The sequence below is a fragment of the Ornithorhynchus anatinus genome, chromosome 2 (genome assembly GCF_004115215.2).
Source record: "Ornithorhynchus anatinus isolate Pmale09 chromosome 2, mOrnAna1.pri.v4, whole genome shotgun sequence".
Taxonomy (NCBI): domain Eukaryota; kingdom Metazoa; phylum Chordata; class Mammalia; order Monotremata; family Ornithorhynchidae; genus Ornithorhynchus; species Ornithorhynchus anatinus.
In genome coordinates, this window is record NC_041729.1 from 152,205,052 (window position 1) to 152,223,225 (window position 18,174).

At 52.7% G+C, this 18,174-nt stretch overlaps 1 protein-coding gene across 1 annotated transcript in view; it reads right to left on the bottom strand.

Annotated features, from left to right (window-relative positions):
• Positions 1–11,778, bottom strand: part of ADAMTS20 (ADAM metallopeptidase with thrombospondin type 1 motif 20) — a 198,095-nt gene extending 186,317 nt beyond the window's left edge. The window contains exons 1-4 of the mRNA XM_039914736.1: positions 11,737–11,778; positions 10,244–10,325; positions 1,669–2,046; positions 1,487–1,569 (exon numbers count right to left, since the gene is read on the bottom strand). Coding sequence (XP_039770670.1) covers positions 1,487–1,569; positions 1,669–2,046; positions 10,244–10,325; positions 11,737–11,778 — 585 coding nt within the window. The remainder of the gene's footprint in view (positions 1–1,486; positions 1,570–1,668; positions 2,047–10,243; positions 10,326–11,736) is intronic.
• Between the last annotated feature and the right edge of the window lie 6,396 nt (positions 11,779–18,174).

An 18,174-nucleotide genomic window follows, 5' to 3' on the forward strand; every position in this document is an offset into this window, starting at 1 on the left:
CCCTTTCCTCTCCACCCAAACGGCTACCTTACTGGTACATGCTCTCATAATATCCCAGCTGGATTATTGTGTCAGCCTTCTCTCTGATCTCCCTTCCTCTTGTCTCTCCCCGCTCCAGTCTATTCTTCACTCCGCCGCCCGGCTCATCTTCCTGCAGAAACGCTCTGGGCATGTCACTCCCCTACTTAAAAACCTCCAGTGGTTGCCTATCAACCTCCACACGAAACAAGAACTTCTCACTCTAGGCTTTGAGGTTCTCCATCCCCTTGCCCCCTCCTACCTCTCCTCCCTTCTCTCTTTCTACCGCCCACCCCACACACTCCACTCCTCTGCCTCCTCACCGTCCCCCGTTCTCGCCTATCCCGCCATCGACCCCCGGGCCCCGTCCTCCCGTGGTCCCGGAACGCCCTCCCTCCTCACCTCCGCTAAACTAACTCTCTTCCCCTCTTCAAAGCCCTACTGAGAGCTCACCTCCTCCAAGAGGCCTTCCCAGACTGAGCTTCCCCTTTTCCCTCTGCTCCCTCTGCTCTCCCCTACCCCCCCTTCACCTCCCATCAGCTAAGCCCTCTTTTCCCCCCTTTCCCTCTGCTCCTCCCCCTCTCCCTTCCCCTCCCCTCAGCACTGTGCTCAACCGCTCAACTGTATATATTTTCATTACCCTATTCATTTTGCTAATGAGATGTACATCACCTTGATTCTATTTATTTGCTATTGTTTTAATGAGATGTTCATCCCCTTGATTCTATTTATTGCTATTGTCTTTGTCCGTCTCCCCCCATTTGACTGTAAGCCCGTCAAAGGGCAGGGACTGTCTCTATCTGTTGCCCATTTGTACATTCCAATTGCTTAGTACAGCACTCTGCACATAGTAAGCGCTCAATAAATACTATTGAATGAATAATAATGTTGGTATTTGTTAAGCCCTTATAAGGTGCAGAGCACTGTTCTAAGCGCTGGGGGAGAGTGTGAGCCCCATGTGGGACCATCTGATGACCCTGGGTCTCCCCCAGCGCTTGGAACCGCGCTCTGCACATAGTAAGAGCTTAAGAAAACCAACACTATCATTATTATTATCATCAAGAGTGTGAGCCCCCCGTGGGACCACCTGATGACCCCGGGTCTCCCCCAGCGCTTAGGACAGTGCTCTGCACACAGTAAGCGCTTCACAAATACCAACATGATTATTATCATTATTAAGAGTGTGAGCCCCATGCGGGACCACCCTGCTGACCCCGGGTCTCCCCCAGCTCTTAGACCAGTGCTCTGCACAGAGTAAGCGCTTCACAAATACCAACATCGTTAAGAGGGTGAGCCCCCCCCGTGGGACCACCCTGCTGACCCCGGGTCTCCCCCAGGGGTTAGAACAGCGCCGTGCACTTAGTCAGGGCTCCAGAATTAGCCCCGTCGTCCCGACGACCACGACGACGACCACGACGACGACCACGACGACCACGACGACCACGACGACGGGGTCCCGCTCGCTCACCAGGCCCCCGCAGAGGCTGAAGACGGCGGTGAGCGCCTCCTGCGCGTTGACGCGGCCGCGGTAGAAGCAGTGGCGGAGGTCGGAGGGGGCGGGGCCCGGCCCGGCCCCGCCCCCCGCGCCGTGTGGGGCTCCCGGATTGGCCGCGGCCCCGGCGGGCGCGCCGTGTGGGGCTCTCCGATTGGGCGGCGCCGGGTCCGCGGCCCCGCCCCCCGCGTTGGCCCCGCCCAGGCGGAGCACGGCGAAGCGCGGCGCGATGAAGGCGGCGTCGGCGCTGAGGTTGAGGGCGAAGAGCTGCCCGTAGGCGCTGATGCGGTAGTGCGTCCTCTGCCCCGCCCCGGCCTCGCCTCCTCCGGGCAGGCCTCCGGGCTCTCCTGCTGCTAAGGGCTGGCCGCCTCCTGCGGGCCGGCCTCCGGGCTCTCCGCCTCCTCCTCCTCCTCCTCCAGGGTGGCCCCCGGCCCGGGCGCCGCGCCGCCTCCGGCTCTGCGGGACCAGCGCCCCGAACTCGTCCACCCGGGCCGGCCGCACCACCTCGTACGACGACAGCCGCCTCACCAGCGCTTCTGAAACACACACACACACACACACACACGTAATCATCATAATGTTGGTATTTGGTGAGCGCTTACTACGTGCGGAGCACTGTTCTAAGCGCTGGGGGGCGGGGGGATCCAGGGTCATCAGGTGGTCCCACGTGAGGCTCCCAGGCTTCATCCCCATTTGACAGATGAGGTCACGGAGGCACAGAGAAGTGACTTGCCCACAGTCACCCAGCTAATAATCATAATGTTGGTATTTGGTAAGTGCTTACTATGTGCGGAGCACTGTTCTAAGCGCTGGGGGGGGGGGGATCCAGGGTCATCAGGTGGTCCCACGTGAGGCTCCCAGTCTTCATCCCCATTTGACAGATGAGGGAACTGAGGCCCAGAGAAGTGAAGTGACTTGCCCACAGTCACACAGCTGTCAAGTGGCAGAGCCGGGAGTCGAACTCATGACCTCTGACTCCGAAGCCCAGGCTCTTTCCACTGAGCCGCGCTGCTTCCTTAACACATGCCAACCATAATCGGCATGTTGGTTAAGCGCTTACTCTGTGCACAACCCTGGTCTAAACGCTGGGGGAGACCCGGGGTCATCAGGTGGTCCCACGTGGGGCTCACACTCTTAATAATAATAATCATGTTGGCATTTGTTAAGCGCTTACTATGTGCACAGCGCCATTCTAAGCGCTGGGGGAGACACAGGGTCACCAGGTGGTGATTCCCCTGATTAGACTGTAAGCCCGTCAAAGGGCAGGGACTGTCTCTATCTGTTGCCGATTTGTACATTCCAAGCGCTTAGTATAGTGCTCTGCACATAGTAAGCGCTCAATAAATACTATTGAATGAATGAATGAAAGGTGGTCCCACGTGGTGCTCCCAGTCTTCATCCCCATTTTCCAGATGAAGAAACTGAGGCCCAGAGAAGTGAAATGACTGGCCCACAGTCACACAGCTGACAAATGGCAGACTCGGGATTCGAACCCATGACCTCTGAGTCCCGGGCTCTTTCCACTGAGCCATGCTGCTTCTCAAAAATGATGCACTTGTTAAGCGCTTACTATGTGCAAAGCACTGCTCTAAGTGCTGGGGAGGTTAGAAGGTAATCAGGTTGTCCCACGTGGGGCTCACAGTCTTCATCCCCATTTTACAGATGAGGGAAATGAGGTCCAGAGAAGTTAAGTGACCTGCCCAAAGTCACACAGCTGACAAGTGGCGGAGCCGGGATTTGAACCCATGACCTCTGACTCTCAAGCCCGGGCTCTTTCCACTGAGCCACGATGCAAACCCCACACACCCACCACCCTCAGCAGCTGACCTCCCCAACCTCCGCCTCCTACACATCCCCTCCTCCTCCTTCCCTTCTCATCCTCCTTCCCTTCTCATCCTCTTCCTCCTCCTTCTCTTCTTCCTCCTCCTCCCCTTCTCCTCCTTCTCTTCTTCCTCCTGTCTCCTCCCCTTCTCCTCCTTCTCTTCTTCCTTTTCTTCCTCCTTTTCTTCTTCTTCCTCCTCCCCTTATCCTCCTCCTCCTCTTCTTCTTTCTCCTCCTCCCCTTATCCTCCGTCTCTTCTTCCTCCTCCTGCCCTTCTCCTCCTCTTCTTCTTCCTCCTCCCCCTTCTCTTCCTCTTCCTTTTCTTTCTCCTCCTCCTCTTCTTCTTCTTCCTCCTCCTCTTCTCCTCCTTCTCTTCCTCCTCTTCTTCTCTCTCCTCCTCCTCTTCTTCTTCCTCCTCCTCCCCTTATCCTCTTCTTCCTCCTTCCTCTCCTTCTCCTCCTCCTTTTCCTCTTCTTCCTCCTCTCCTCATCCTCCTTCTCTTCGTCTTCTTCCTCCTCTTCTTCTTTCTCCTCTTCTTCTTCCTCCTCCCCTTCTCCTCCTCCTTCCTCCTCTTCTTCTTCCTTTTCCTCCCCTTCTCCTCCTTCTCTTCCTCCTCCTGTCTGCTCCCCTTCTTCTCCTCCTCCTCTTCTTCCTTCTCTTCCTCCTTTTCTTCTTCCTCCTCCTCCCCTTCTCCTCCTCCTTTTCTTCTTCTTCCTCTTCCTCCTCCTCCCCTTATCCTCCTCCTCTTCTTCCTCCTTTGTCTCCTCCCCTTCTCCCCCCTTCCTCCTCCTTCTCTTCCTCCTCCTCTTCCTCCTCTTCTTTCTCCTCCTCTTCTTCTTCCTTTTCCTCCCCTTCTCCTCCTTCTCTTCCTCCTCCTGTCTGCTCCCCTTCTTCTCCTCCTCCTCTTCTTCCTTCTCTTCCTCCTTTTCTTCTTCCTCCTCCTCGCCTTCTCCTCCTCCTTTTCTTCTTCTTCCTCTTCCTCCTCCTCCCCTTATCCTCCTCCTCTTCTTCCTCCTCTGTCTCCTCCCCTTCTCCCCCCTTCCTCCTCCTTCTCTTCCTCCTCCTTCTCTTCCTCCTCCTCTTCCTCCTCTTCTTTCTCCTCCTCTTCTTCTTCCTCCTCCTCCCCTTCTTGCCGCCTCCACCCCCTGCGCCGCCCCCCCACCGCCACCTCCAGCCCCGACCCTCGCTCCATAATCACAGTCATAATAATGATGATCTTCCTTAAGCGCTTACTATGTGGCAGGCGCTGTACTAAGCGCCGGGGTGGAGACGAGCAGAGCGGGGTGGAGACGGTCAGTCCCTGTCGCAGGTGGGGCTCACATGCCCACTTTCCCCCGGCCCACGTCCCGCCTCACATGCCACAGACCGACAAGGCCTCTCCCCGCTTCGAAGCCTTCGCCGGCCCTCGGACCCCCGACCGGGCTCCGGGACCCCCGACCTGTGGGGGGTGGGGGGGGGGGGGTAATCTGTTTAGCGCTTAGCAGCGTGGCTCAGTGGAAAGAGCCCGGGCTTTGGAGTCAGAGGTCATGAGTTCGAATCCCGGCTCGGCCACTTGTCAGCTGTGGGACTGTGGGCAAGTCACTTCACTTCACTGGGCCTCAGTTCCCTCATCTGTAAAATGGGGATTAACTGTGAGCCTCACGTGGGACATCCTGATTCCCCTGTGTCTCCCCCAGCGCTTAGAACAGTGCTCTGCACATAGTAAGTGCTTAACAAATACCAACATTATTATTATTATTAGGAGCCAGCCACTGTGCCGAACCTTGGGATTGATGCTGGCTAATCAGGCTGGACGTAGTCCCCGTCCCTCATGGGGCTCACAGTCTTCAGCCCCATTTTACAGACGAGGGAACAGAGGTCCAGAGAATAACGATAATTATGGCATCTGGTGAGCGCTTACTATGTGCCAGGCACTGTGCTAAATGCGGGGGTAGATGCTGCCTGATCAGGCTGGACGTAGTCCATGTCCCACATGGGGCTCACAGTTTTCATCCCCATTTTACAGATGAGGGAACAGAGGTACAGAGCACAATAATAATAATAATAATAATAACACTATCTGCTAAACACTTACTATGTGCCAGGCAGTGTACCAAGCACTGGGGAGGCGCATGGCTCAGTGGATAGAGCACAGGGCTGGGAGTCAGAAGGTCCTGGGTTCTAATTCCGCTCTGTCACTGGTCTGCTGGGTGACCTTGGGCAACTAACTCACTTCGCTTCTCTGGGTCTCAGTTACCTCATCTGTAAAATGGAGATTGAGACCGAGAGCCTCACATGGGACAGGCACTGTGTCCAGCTCGATTTACTTGTTTTCCACCCCAGTGCTTAGTACAGGGCCTGGCACATAGTAAACGCTTAACAAATACCCCAATCATTATTAATACAAGCAAATCGGGTTGGACACAGTGCAGAGAGGCGAAGTGACTCGCCCAGGGAAACCCGAGCGGCCGAATCGGGATTAGAACCCAGGTCCCGCTGCCTCCCAGGCCCGTTCATTCATTCGCTCGAGTCAACTGTATTTATTGAGCACTTACTGTGTGTAGAGCACTGTACTAAGCGCTTGGAAAGTACAATACAGCACTAAAGGGAAAGACCATCCCTGCCCGCAACACTTACAGTCTAGAGAAGCAGCGTGGCTCAGTGGAAAGAGCCTGGGCTTGGGAGTCAAAGGACGAGAAGCAGCGGGGCTCAGTAGAAAGAGGCTGGGATTGGGAGCCAGAGGTATGGGTTCGAATCCCGCCTCTGCCACCTGTCAGCTGTGTGACTGTGGGCAAGTCATTCAACTTCTCTGTGCCTCAGTTCCCTCATCTGTAAAATGGGGATTAACTGTGAGCCTCATGTGGGACAACCTGATTATTCTGTTATCTATCCCAGCGCTTAGAACAGTGCTCTGCACACAGTAAGCGCTTAACAAATACCAAAATTAATTAATCCCGGCTCCGCCACTTGTCTGCTGTGTGACCTTGGGCAAGTCACCTCACATCTCTGTGCCTCAGTTCCCGTCTGTAAAAATGGGGATGAAGACCGTAAACCCCACGTGGGCCAACCTGCTCACTATTCATTCAGTCGTATTTACGGAGCGCTTACTAGGTGCAGAACACTGTACTGAGCGCTTGGAATGTACAAGTCAGCAACAGAAAGAGACAAACCCTGCCCAACAACGGGCTCACAGCCCCAGCGCTTAGAACACAGTGCTTCGCACCCAGTAAGCACTTAACAAATACCAGAATTATTATTATTATTATGGGGGGGCAGGGGGCAGACATCAAGACAGGCAAACAGGCATCGATATATGTGCCCCTGTTTCGACGCCTCGGGTCCTGAGGGTTGTGGACTCCCCCATCCCAGCAGCCCAGATCACCGAGCCCCCTGTGACCCTGAGTGACCCTGGCCAAGTCATTTAACTTTGCCCCACATCAGACGCTCCGCCGGGGGAAGGGGCCGGGGGGGAGGGGAGGGGGGGTGTCATTCATTCATTCATTCACTCATTCACTCATTCAATCGCAGAGAAGCCACGTGGCTCACTGGAAAAAGCCCGCGCTTGGGAGTCAGCGGTCATGGGTTCAAATCCCGCCCCAGCCACTTGTCAGCTGTATGACTCTGGGCAAGTCACTTAACTTCTCTGTGCCTCAGTGACCTCCCCTCCGTAAAATGGGAATTAAGACCTTGGGTCCCACGTGGGACAAACCGATCACCCTCTAGCCTCTCCAGCGCTTAGAACAGTGCTTGGCACCTAGTAAGCGCTTCACCAATACTATCATCATTATTATTATTATTCTCTGTGCCCCGGTTCCCTCATCTGTAAGATGGGGACGAAGACCGTGAGCCCCACGGAGGACAATCCGATCACCTTCTATCTCCCCCAGCGCTGAGAACAGCGCTTGCTACCTAGTAAGCGCTTAACAAATACTATCATCATTCTTCTTCTTCTTCTCTGTGCCTCGGTTCCCTCATCTCTAAAATGGGGATGAAGACCGTGAGCCCCACGTGGGACAACCCGATCACCTTCTATCTGCCCCAGCGCTCGGAACAGTGCTTGGCACCTCGTGAGCGCTTAACAAATACCACCCTTATCATTATTATTCATTCAGTAGTATTTCCTGAGCGCTAACTTATTCTTCTCCGTGCCTCAGTTCCCTCATCTGTAGAGAAGCGGCGTGGCTCAGTGGAAAGAGCCCGGGCTTTGGAGTCAGAGATCGTGAGTTCGAATCCCAGCTCTGCCACTTGTCAGCTGGGGGACTGTGGGTAAGTCACTTCACTGCTCTGTGCCTCAGTTTACCTCATCTGTAAAATGGGGATGAAGACCGTGAGCCCCACGTGGGACAACCTGAATCTGTAAAATGGGGATGAAGACTGTGAGCCCCACGTGGGACAACCTGATTCCCCTGTGTCTACTCCAGCGCTTAGAACAGTGCTGGGCACATAGTAAGCGCTTAACAAATACCAACATGATTATTATTATTATTATTATTAAAATGGGGGTGAAGCCCGTGAGCCCCACGCGGGACGACCCGATCACCTTCTCTCCTCTCCAGCGCTTAGCAGCCCGCTTGGCACCTAGTAAGCGCTTCACAGACGCCACCGTCACTAGAATCATTATTTGCCGAGCGCTCTGTGCGTGCAGACCACTGGCCCGACCCGTGGGAAAGCGAGCCCGGACTTCCAACCTAGAAGCGGGGAGGCGAGGCGAGGCGAGGCGAGGGGAGGCGAGGGGAGGCGAGGGGAGGCGAGGGGAGGCGAGGGGAGGCGAGGGGGGGAAGGGAAACTCCGAGGAGGGAGGGCGGGGGGTCAGCCGGGTCGGGGGGACAGTCGAGGGGTGGGGGGGTCATCCGGGGGGACGGCCGGGGGGGTCAGCCGCAGGGTCACCCGGAGGGACAGCCGAGGGGACAGTCGGGGGGTCGGCCGGGTCGGGGGGTCCACCGGAGGGTCATCCGGAGGGACAGTCGGGGGTCGGGTCGGGGGGTCATCCGGAGGGCCAGCAGGGGGGACAGCCGGAGGGTCATCCGGAGGGCCAGCCGGGGTTCGGGCCGGGGGTGTTGGGGTGGGGGGCGTTTACCTTGGCGGGGGTGCAAGCGTAGCTGCGCGGAGGGGAGGATGAGGCCGGCCAGCGGGCAGAGGAGCAGCAGGAGGCGGGCCGGGGGGCCGCGGGCCGGGGGGCGGCGGGCCGGGGGGCGGCGGGCCGGGGGGCCGCGGGCCGGGGGGCCGCGGGCCGGGGGGCGGCGGGCGGGGCGCACGGGCCGGAGGCACCGGCAGGACGGGCAGGACGGGCAGGAGCGGCGGGCCCGGCGGGTCCGGCCCCCCTCGGCCCCCGGTGCCCGGGCCCCCTCGCCCCCCTCGCCCCCCGCCGTCGCCGGCCGGGGCTCCATCGTCCGGCCGCCCCCCGGCCCGGGCCCGCCCGATCCGGCCCCAAGCGGCGCAGCCGGCCAACCCCCCTCTCTCCCTCTCTCCCTCTCTCGGTGTCCGTGTCCGTCTGTCCCTTCCCGCCGCCGCCGCCGCCGCCGCCTCCCAACTGCCGCCCGCTCCCCCCTCCCGCGCCCCTCCCAACGCCGCGGAGGGCCGGGCCGTGGGTTCTAATCCCGGCCCCGCCGCTCGTCGCCTGCGGGACCCCGCGAGAGTCACTTCGCTTTTCTAGGGCCCCGGGGGACCTCATCTGCAAAACGGGGGTGGAGACCGGGAGGGCCGGGGCGTGGGTTCTAATTCCGGCCCCGCCGCTGGTCCGCCGTGACACCCGGCGAGACTCCCTTCTCTTCTCCTGAGCCCCAGGGACCTCCTCTGCAAAACGGGGGTGGACACCGGGAGGGTCGAGGCGTGGGTTCTAATCCCGACCCCGCCACTGGTCCGCTGTGGGACCCTGGGGGACTCCCTTCTCTTCTCTTGGGCCCCAGGGACCTCCTCTGCAAAACGGGGGTGGATACCGGGGGGTCCGGGGCTTGGGTTCTAATCCCGACCCCGCCACTGGTCCGCTGTGGGACCCTGGGAGAGTCACCTCGCTTCTCTGGGCTTCAGGGACCACATCTGCAAAACGGGGGTGGACACCGGGAGGTCCGGGGCGTGGGTTCTAATCCCGACCCCGCCGCTGGTCTGCTGCGGGACCCTGCGAGAGTCACTTCGCTTCTCTTGGGCCCCGGGGGACCTCATCTGGAAAACGGGGGCGAAGACTGGGAGCCCTACTTGGGACAACCTGATTACCTTGTATCTATCCCAGCGCTGAGAACAGAGTCAGTCAATAGTATTTATTGAGCGCTTACGGTGTGCAGAGCACTGTACTAAGCGCTTGGAATGGACAAGTCGGCAACAGATAGAGACGGTCCCTGCCCCATGACGGGCTCGCAGTCTAATCGGGAGACCTGGAGGCCCATGTGGGACAAGGGCTGGGTCCAACCGGATTATCTTCCATCTACCCCCGCGTTTAGAACAGTGCTTGGCATATAGTTACATATATGCACATAGGCATATGTACAACACATCGATAACCCACCAATGACAGATAAAACACAATCTCCCAATGTTTGCCACTCACACTTTCAATCCAGAGGTGTTTTTATTCGTCCCCGTTCCCCCCCCCCCTCCCCCCCGGCCCTACCCCTGAGATTTCATCCACCCCAGTTAATAATAATAGTTAAATATTTGTTCATCGTTTACTAAGTGCCAAGCACCGTTCTAAGCGCTGGGGTAGATCCAAGGTAATCGGGCTGTCCTTTGTGGAGTTCACATCTTAATCCCCATTTTACAGAGGAGGGAACTGAGGCACAGAGACGTGAAGTGGCTCGCCTAAGATCACAGAGCAGACAAGTGGCAGAGTGGGATTAGAACCCATGTCCTGTGACTCCCAAGCCCGGGATCTTTCCACTAAGCCACGCTACTCCTCAAGGGACCCAAGGAGTAAATTCGAAAACTTTTATAGATTTAAACCTCTGGGATTCTTAAATGTATCCTTGCGAGTGATGGTTACAAAATCAAAGTTAGAAGTCACGTAAAATTTAAAATAAAGTATCTGAAATATAATGGAATGAAAGGAGAATATGGATCATTTTTCAAAAAGTATAACTTGGACTCCTGGTTAAAACCACCTGCACGCCGAGTTGGGCAGGGTTTTCAAATATGATGGAAGTGACCCTCTTTTCTCAACCTGGTCCCTGACATTCTTCGTTCTGATCCCATGTGGACTGTTTCTCCTGGTCCTCCTGTTACTAACCCTGACGACGATGATGACTGTCTTGTTTGTATAGCTACGCCAGACTAGTCGGAATTCAGAACTGTTTTCTCAATTTTCGATCCACCTGTTCTACGGGATTTTTCATCCTCGGTATTTCCTGTGTGCGGACCAGTGAGAACTCGGGAAAAAGAGCTATAAAATCTGCAAAAGGAAAAAGAAAAGAAGGAGAGAAGGAGAGGAGATGAAAAAGTAGGCAAATCTTTACACAAAGGAATACTTTTTTTTTTTTTTTTAACGGAGAGCTTCTCTCTTCCTTTCCTCTTCTAGGCACTTAACAATGGCAATTCTGTACTCCTTTGAATTGAGCCCTGACGGCATACTTCCTCAATTTTATACCAAAAGCTCGGTCCATCTGGTCTTCACTACAAAGTGGAACAATCTTGGTCAAGGAAGGAAAGTTTAAACTTACATCTCCTGAGGAAATTACCCAGCTGGGCAGTGGGGAATCACCCATCCCCCTCCCCCTTACAAGTGTCATTTGCCTCACAGCAGAATGAGGGGCATGTGGTGATTCTTCCACTAAGTTAAAACATGTTACAGTTCAGCCTGTGGTGGGCAGGGATTGTCTCTATTTGTTGCTGAATTGTACTTCCCAAGAGCTTAGTACAGCGCTCTGCACACAGTAAGCGCTCAATAAATACGATTGAATGAATGAACCAAGCCTCCTCCTGAACAAATAATAGAAAATGGACAGGCACCTGTTAAATACAGTACCTGCCTGTTTGAAACCAGACTGCAGGTAAAATAGCTATTTTTAATTTAGCCAAATGTACAATTATCACCAAGAAGCATCTTTCTTTCCCAAAGGACAGTTCGACTGTCGGCATTCAGCCATTGCTTTAAGAAATGTGTAAGCCTTAGAACCTGCTAGTAAAAGACCACTTAAAATAAAAAGGAGATAGTCAAATTATAACCTAACCTGTTCATTTCTCCATCCACTTCTCTTTCCAAGGCAAGTGTCAAGAATGAAACGTGAAGGTGATTTTGAAGCCTGAAGTGTGTTCCAATCTATCAATGCTCTATCGGCTCTCATCAACAGAAACACCTTTTTAATTTGTTAAGACTAGATTTACATACTTTGAACACTGTTATTTCTTTGAGTACTACTTTGTCATGGAGAAAAGGGTGACAAAAAGAAAACTACATACTGCAAACAACCTGGAAAGGGATGAAAGCGGAAAAGACTAACCTCCATCGGAAAACAATTTTCCGTTCCTTTACCGATAATCATATTGGCATTAAGCAAACGTCTACTATGTGCCAAGACCTGTGGTAGGTGCTGTTGTGGATACAATATAATCAGACAGGACACAGTTCCTGTACCATGAGGGACTCACAGGCTACTCTAAAGGGAGAACAGATAGTTTATCCCCATTCTCTAGATGAGAAAAATGAGGCAAAGAGAAGGTAAGTGACTTACCCAAGGTCACACAGCCATAAAGTAGCAGAACAGGAATTAGGATCTGGATGTCCTGATTAATCAATCGGGCACTCAAACAATCATCTTTATTGAGTGCTTACTTTCATTCAATCATGTTTATTGAGCGCTTACTGTGTGCAGAGCATTGTACTAAGTTCTTGGGAGCATACAATAAAGCAGAGTTGGTAAACATTCATTCATCCAATCGTCTTTATTGAGCGCTTACAATGTGCACAGCACAGTACTAAGCGATTAGAATGTACAATTCGGCAACAGGTAGGGACAATCCCTGCCCAACGAGGGGCTCACAGTCTAAACGGGGGAGACTGACAACAAAACAAAACTAGTCTGGCATCAATATCATCAAGATCTGTTACCGATTTGTACATTCCAAGCGCTTAGTACAGTGTTCTGCACATAGCAAGCCCTCAATAAATACTATTGAATGAATAAAGATCAATAGAATCACAGAAGGAACTTATAAATCATTCAGTCAATCAATAAATCAATGGGGGGACCTTAATGTGTGCAGAGAACTGTACTAAGAACTGGGAGCAACAGAGTGGTTAGCTATAGAGAAGCAGCGTAGTTCAGTGGAAAGAGCCTGGGCTTGGGAGTCAGAGGTCATAGGTTCGAATCCCGGTTCTTCCACCTGTCAGCTGTGTGACTGGGCAATTCACTTAACTTCTCTGGGCCTCAGTTGCTTCATCTGTAAAATGGGGATTGACTGTGAGCCTCACGTGGGACAACCTGATTACCCTGTATCTACCCCAGCGCTTAGAACAGTGTTCTGCACATAGTAAGCGCTTAACACTCATCATCATCATCATTATTATTATTATTATTGTTGTTCTGCCCACAAGGAATTTATAGACTAAAGGGGAAGACAGAGATTAAATAGAGAAGCAGCGTGGCTCAGTGGAAAGAGCACGGGCTTGGGAGTCAGAGGTCATGAGTTCGAATCCCAGCTCTGCCACTTGTTAGCTGTGTGACTGTGGGCAACTAACTTAACTTCTCTGTGCCTCAGTTACCTCATCTGTCTAATGGGGATTAACTGTGAGCCTCACGTGGGACAACCTGATTACCCTGTATGTACCCCAGCGCTTAGGACAGTGCTCGGCACAGAGTAAGCGCTTAACAAATACCAACATTATTCAATAGTATTTATTGAGTGCTTACTATGTGCAGAGCACTGTACTTAGCGCTTGGAATGAACAAGTCGGCAACAGATAGAGACAGTCCCTGACGTTTGACGGGCTTATTAAGAGAAGCAGCGTGGCTCAGTGGAAAGAGCACGGACTTTGGAGTCAGAGGCCATGGGTTTGAATCCTGGCTCTGCCACTTGTCCCAAGTCACTTCACTTCTCGGTGCCTCAGTTACCTCATCTGTAAAATGGGGATGAAGACTGTGAGCCCCACATGGGACAACCTGTTTCCCCTGGCTCTACCCCAGCGCTTAGAACAGTGCTCGGCGCATAGTAAGCGCTTAACAAATACCAACATTATTAAATAGAATTAAAGATAAGGGAAATGACAGACTACAGAGATAAAGGCAAAAGTGCTGGGCGGTTTGGGGTGAGGTGAATATCAAAGTGCTTGAGGAGTATAGATCCAAGTGCATAAGCAATGCAGATGGGCGGTCGAAGGGGTTAATCAGGAAAGGCCTCGTGGAAGAGATGGGATTTAAGTAGAGTTCTGAAGATAGGGTGAGTGGTGATTTCATATATGAAGAGAGATGGAATTTAAGGCCAGAAGGAGGATTCATTCATTCATTCGATAGTATTTATTGAGCGCTTACTATGTGCAGAGCACTGTACTAAGCGCTTGAAATGTACAAATCGGCAACAGATAGAGACAGTCCCTGCCCATTGACGGGCTTACAGTCTAATCGGGGGAGACAGACAGACAAGAACAATAGGAATAAATAGAATCAAGAGGATGGACATCTCATTAAAACAGTAGCAATAAATAGAATCAAGGTGATGTACATCTCATTAGCAAAATAAATAAGATAATAACAATACATACAAATGAGTAGACGAGCACAATGCTGAGGGGAGGGGAAGGGAGAGGGGGAGGAGCAGAGGGAAGGGGGGAAGGGGGCTTAGCTGAAGGGAGGTGAAGGGGGCTGTAGAAGGGGACAGAGGGAGCAGAGGGAAAAGAGGAAGCTCAGTCTGGGAAGGCCTCTTGGAGGGGGTGAGCTCTCAGTAGGGCTTTGAAGAGGGGAAGAGAATGAGTTTGGCGGAGGTGAGGAGGGAGGGCATTCCAGAACAGCGGGAGGACGTGGTCCGGGGGTCAACGGCGGGATAGGCGAGAACGGGGGACGTTGAGGAGGTGGGCGGCAGAGGAGCGGAGCGTGCGGGGTGGGCGGTAGAAAGAGAGAAGGGAGGAGAGGTAGGAGGGGGCAAGGTGTTGGAAGGCCTCGAAGCTCAGAGTGAGAAGTTTTTGTTCGTGCGGAGGTCGATAGGCAACCACTGGAGGTTTTTAAGAAGGGGAGTGACATGCCCAGAGCGTTTCTGCAGTAAGATGAGCCGGGCAGTGGAATGAAGAATAGACTGGAGCGAGGAGAGAGGACGAGGGGAATGTGTCAGAGGCCAGACAGGTGAGATCGAGGTACAGTGAGCAGATTGGCTTTGAAGGAGTGAAGTGGCTGGGTTGCAGTAGATCAGCTAAGTAGGATCGGTGGCGGAGAACTGGTTGTGCATCTACAGTGCTGACGGTAAAGAGTTTCTGTTTGTTGCGGAGATGGATGAGATGGATGGGCAACCACTGGAGGTTTTGGAGGAGTGGGGAGACTTGGACTGAATAGTTTTATAGAAAAATGATCGGAGCAGCAGAGCGAAATACGGACTGGAGAGGGGAGAGGCGGGAGGCAGAGAGTTCATTGAGGAGGCTGATGCTGTAAAGGCAGAATGGGAGAAATGATTGGATCAGCATGGTAGTAGTTTGGATGGGAAGGAAAGGGCAGATGCTAGAGATGATGTGAAAGTAGCTCCAACAGGTTTTGGTGACAGACAAAATATGTGGGTTGAATGAATGAGGTGAATTGAGGATAATGTCGAGGTTATGGGCTTGAGAGACAGGGTGATGGTGTTGTCTATGGCGGTGGAAAAGTCTGGACTAGGTCAGGATTTGATTGGCAAGATGAGGAATTCTTTTTTGGAGATGTTAAGTTTGGGGTGTTGGTGGTGAGATATCCAAGATGGGATGTCCTGAAGATGGGAAGAATGGTAAAGCTGCAGAGAAGGAGAGGGGTCAGGGCTGGAGAGGCAGATTTGGGAATCTGTGTAGAGATGAAGCCATAGGAGTAAGTGAGTTCTCCAAGGGAGTGGGTGTAGATGGAGAATAGAAGGGGACCCAGAACTGAGTCCTGATGCACACCCATGGTAAGGGAGTTGGAAGGCAGAAGAGGAGCCTGGGAAAGAGACTGAGAATGAGCAGCCAGAGAGATGGGGGAATCTGGAGAGGACAGTGGCAGTAAAACCAAGGTTAGATAATGTTTCCAGGAGAAGGGAGAGGTTCATAGTGTCTAAGGCAGTTGAGAGGTTGAGGAGGATCAGGATGGAGTAGAAGCCATTGGATCTGGCAAGAAGGAAATCAATGGTGATCTCAAAGAGGTCAGCTTAAATCAAGTAGATGGGGTAGAAGCCAGATTGCAGGGTATCAAAGAGAGATTTGGAGGAAAGTGGAGGCAGAGGCTATAAATAACTTGCTCAAGGAGTTTGGGGAGAAACTGTAGGAGGGAGATGGGGAAATAATTGGAGTGTTCTGTGGGGTTGAGACTTTTCTAAGGGTAGGGTCTACCTAGGAATGTTTGAAAACAATGGGGAAGGTGCCCCTGGAGGGTGAGGGGTTAAAGATGGTGGTCAGGGAGGTAAAATGGGCGGGGGAGGGATTGATTTGACAAGATGACAAGGGATGGGATAAGAGGCATAGGTGGAGGAGGCAGATTTTAAGAGGAGAAGGGCTTGCCTCTTGAGACACTGCTGGGAAGGATGGAAGAGTCAAAGTGGGGCAGGAGGAGGGTGGGACTGGAGAGGTGCAGGGGAAATTTTAAGGAAATAAGGCCTAATGGCTTCAATTTTTTAATGATATTTGTTAAATTCTTACTATCGGCTGGGCACTGTATTAAGTGCTGGGGCAGACACAAGTTAATCAGGTTGGTCACAGTCCCTGTCCCACATAGAGTTCACAGTCTTAATATTCATCTTAATCATCATTTTACAGATGAGGCAACTGAGGCATGGAGAAGGTAAGTGACTTGCCCAAAGTCATACAGCATACAAGGGGCAGAGCCAGGATTAGAACCCTTGTCCTTCTGACTCCCAGGCCTATGCTCTATTCATTAGGCAACATTGCTTCTTCAAGTGAAATCGGTGGTAAGATCATAGGGGCAAGAGATGAAGGCAGAGGTATAGCAAGTGACAATGAGTTTGAGACAGACAAGGTTGGCCACCACAGCACACTACGGCTCAAGAACGAGAGCAGAGGAAGCAGGCTATGGAAGTGATTTGGGGCTGCGGGTTGGTGGTATGAGATGGATGAAGAGTAAGGGGAGCGAGAGAGTTGAGTTCAGGGGAGAGGATGGAGTTGAAAGTGTGTATTTATGCCACCAGAGCAGGTATTTTGTGTATGGAGACCAAATGGGATACAATCACTTTGGAAAATTGGAGGGGGTCAATCAATCAATCAATCATATTTAGGAGAAGCAGCGTGGCTTAATGGAAAGAGCAGGGTCTTGGGAGTCAGAGGTCATGGGTTCTAATCCTGACCCCGCCACTTCTCAGCTGTGTGACTTTAGGCAAGACACTTAACTTCTCTGTGCCTCAAGAAGCTGACAATCTAGAAGACCTCCATTTCTTCTGTCTCCTTCTGCTCTATAGGAACTCACAGTTACAGTGAGTAAACTCCCAGCACAACACAGTGACATTAAAAGGAAAACCTTTTAAAAGGACATTAAAAGGAAATCCCCTGTAAAATGGGGATTAAGACTGTCAGCCCTTCGTGGGACAACCTGATTACCTTATATGTACCCCAGTGCTTAGAACACTGTCTGGTCCCGGCTAGACTACTGTGTCAGCCTTCTCTCTGACCTCCCTTCCTCCTCTCTCGCCCCGCTCCGGTCTATTCTTCACTCCGCTGCCCGGCTCATCTTCCTGCAGAAACGATCTGGGCATGTCACTCCCCTTCTTAAACAACTCCAGTGGTTGCCTATCGACCTCCGCTCCAAACAAAAACTCCTCACTCTAGGCTTCAAGGCTCTCCATCACCTCGCCCCTTCCTACCTCTCCTCCCTTCTCTCTTTCTACCGCCCACCCCGCACGCTCCGCTCCTCTGCCGCCCACCTCCTCGCCGTCCCTCGGTCTCGCCTATCCCGCCGTCGACCCCTGGGTCACGACCTCCCGCGGTCCTGGAACGCCCTCCCTCCTCACCTCCGCCAAACTGATTCTCTTTCCCTCTTCAAAACCTTACTTAAAAATCACCTCCTCCAAGAGGCCTTCCCAGACTGAGCTCCTCTTCCCCCTCTACTCCCTCTGCCATCCCCCCTTTACCTCTCCGCAGCTAAAGCCTCATTTTCCCCTTTTCCCTCTGCTCCTCCACCTCTCCCTTCCCATCCCCACAGCACTGTACCCGTCCGCTCAACTGTATATATTTTCGTTACCCTATTTATTTTGTTAATGAATTGTACATCGCCTTGATTCTATTTAGTTGCCGTTGTTTTTACGAGATGTTCTTCCCCTTGACGCTGTTTAGTGCCATTGTTCTTGTCTGTCCGTCTCCCCCGATTAGACTGTAAGCCCGTCAAACGGCAGGGACTGTCTCTATCTGTTGCCGACTTGTTCATCCCAAGCGCTTAGTACAGTGCTCTGCACATAGTAAGCGCTCAATAAATACTATTGAATGAATTGAATAAGTGCTCAACAAATACCATTATTATTTATTGAGTGCTTACTGTGTGCAGACCACCCTACTAAGCGCTTGGGAAAGTACAATATAACAGAATTGGTAGACTAATTCCCACCCACAACAAGTTTACAATTTAGAAGGGAAGCCAGATGTGAATATGAAAAAATGAATTATGGATATGAACGTAAATGCTCGGGGGATGAGGGAGGGTAGAGAGATCAGATGTCCTTTTGGGAGAGCAGTTTTGCAGGATGGTGGAAGAAGGCAGGTAAGAAGATTATGGTCAGAGAGTGGAATTTCA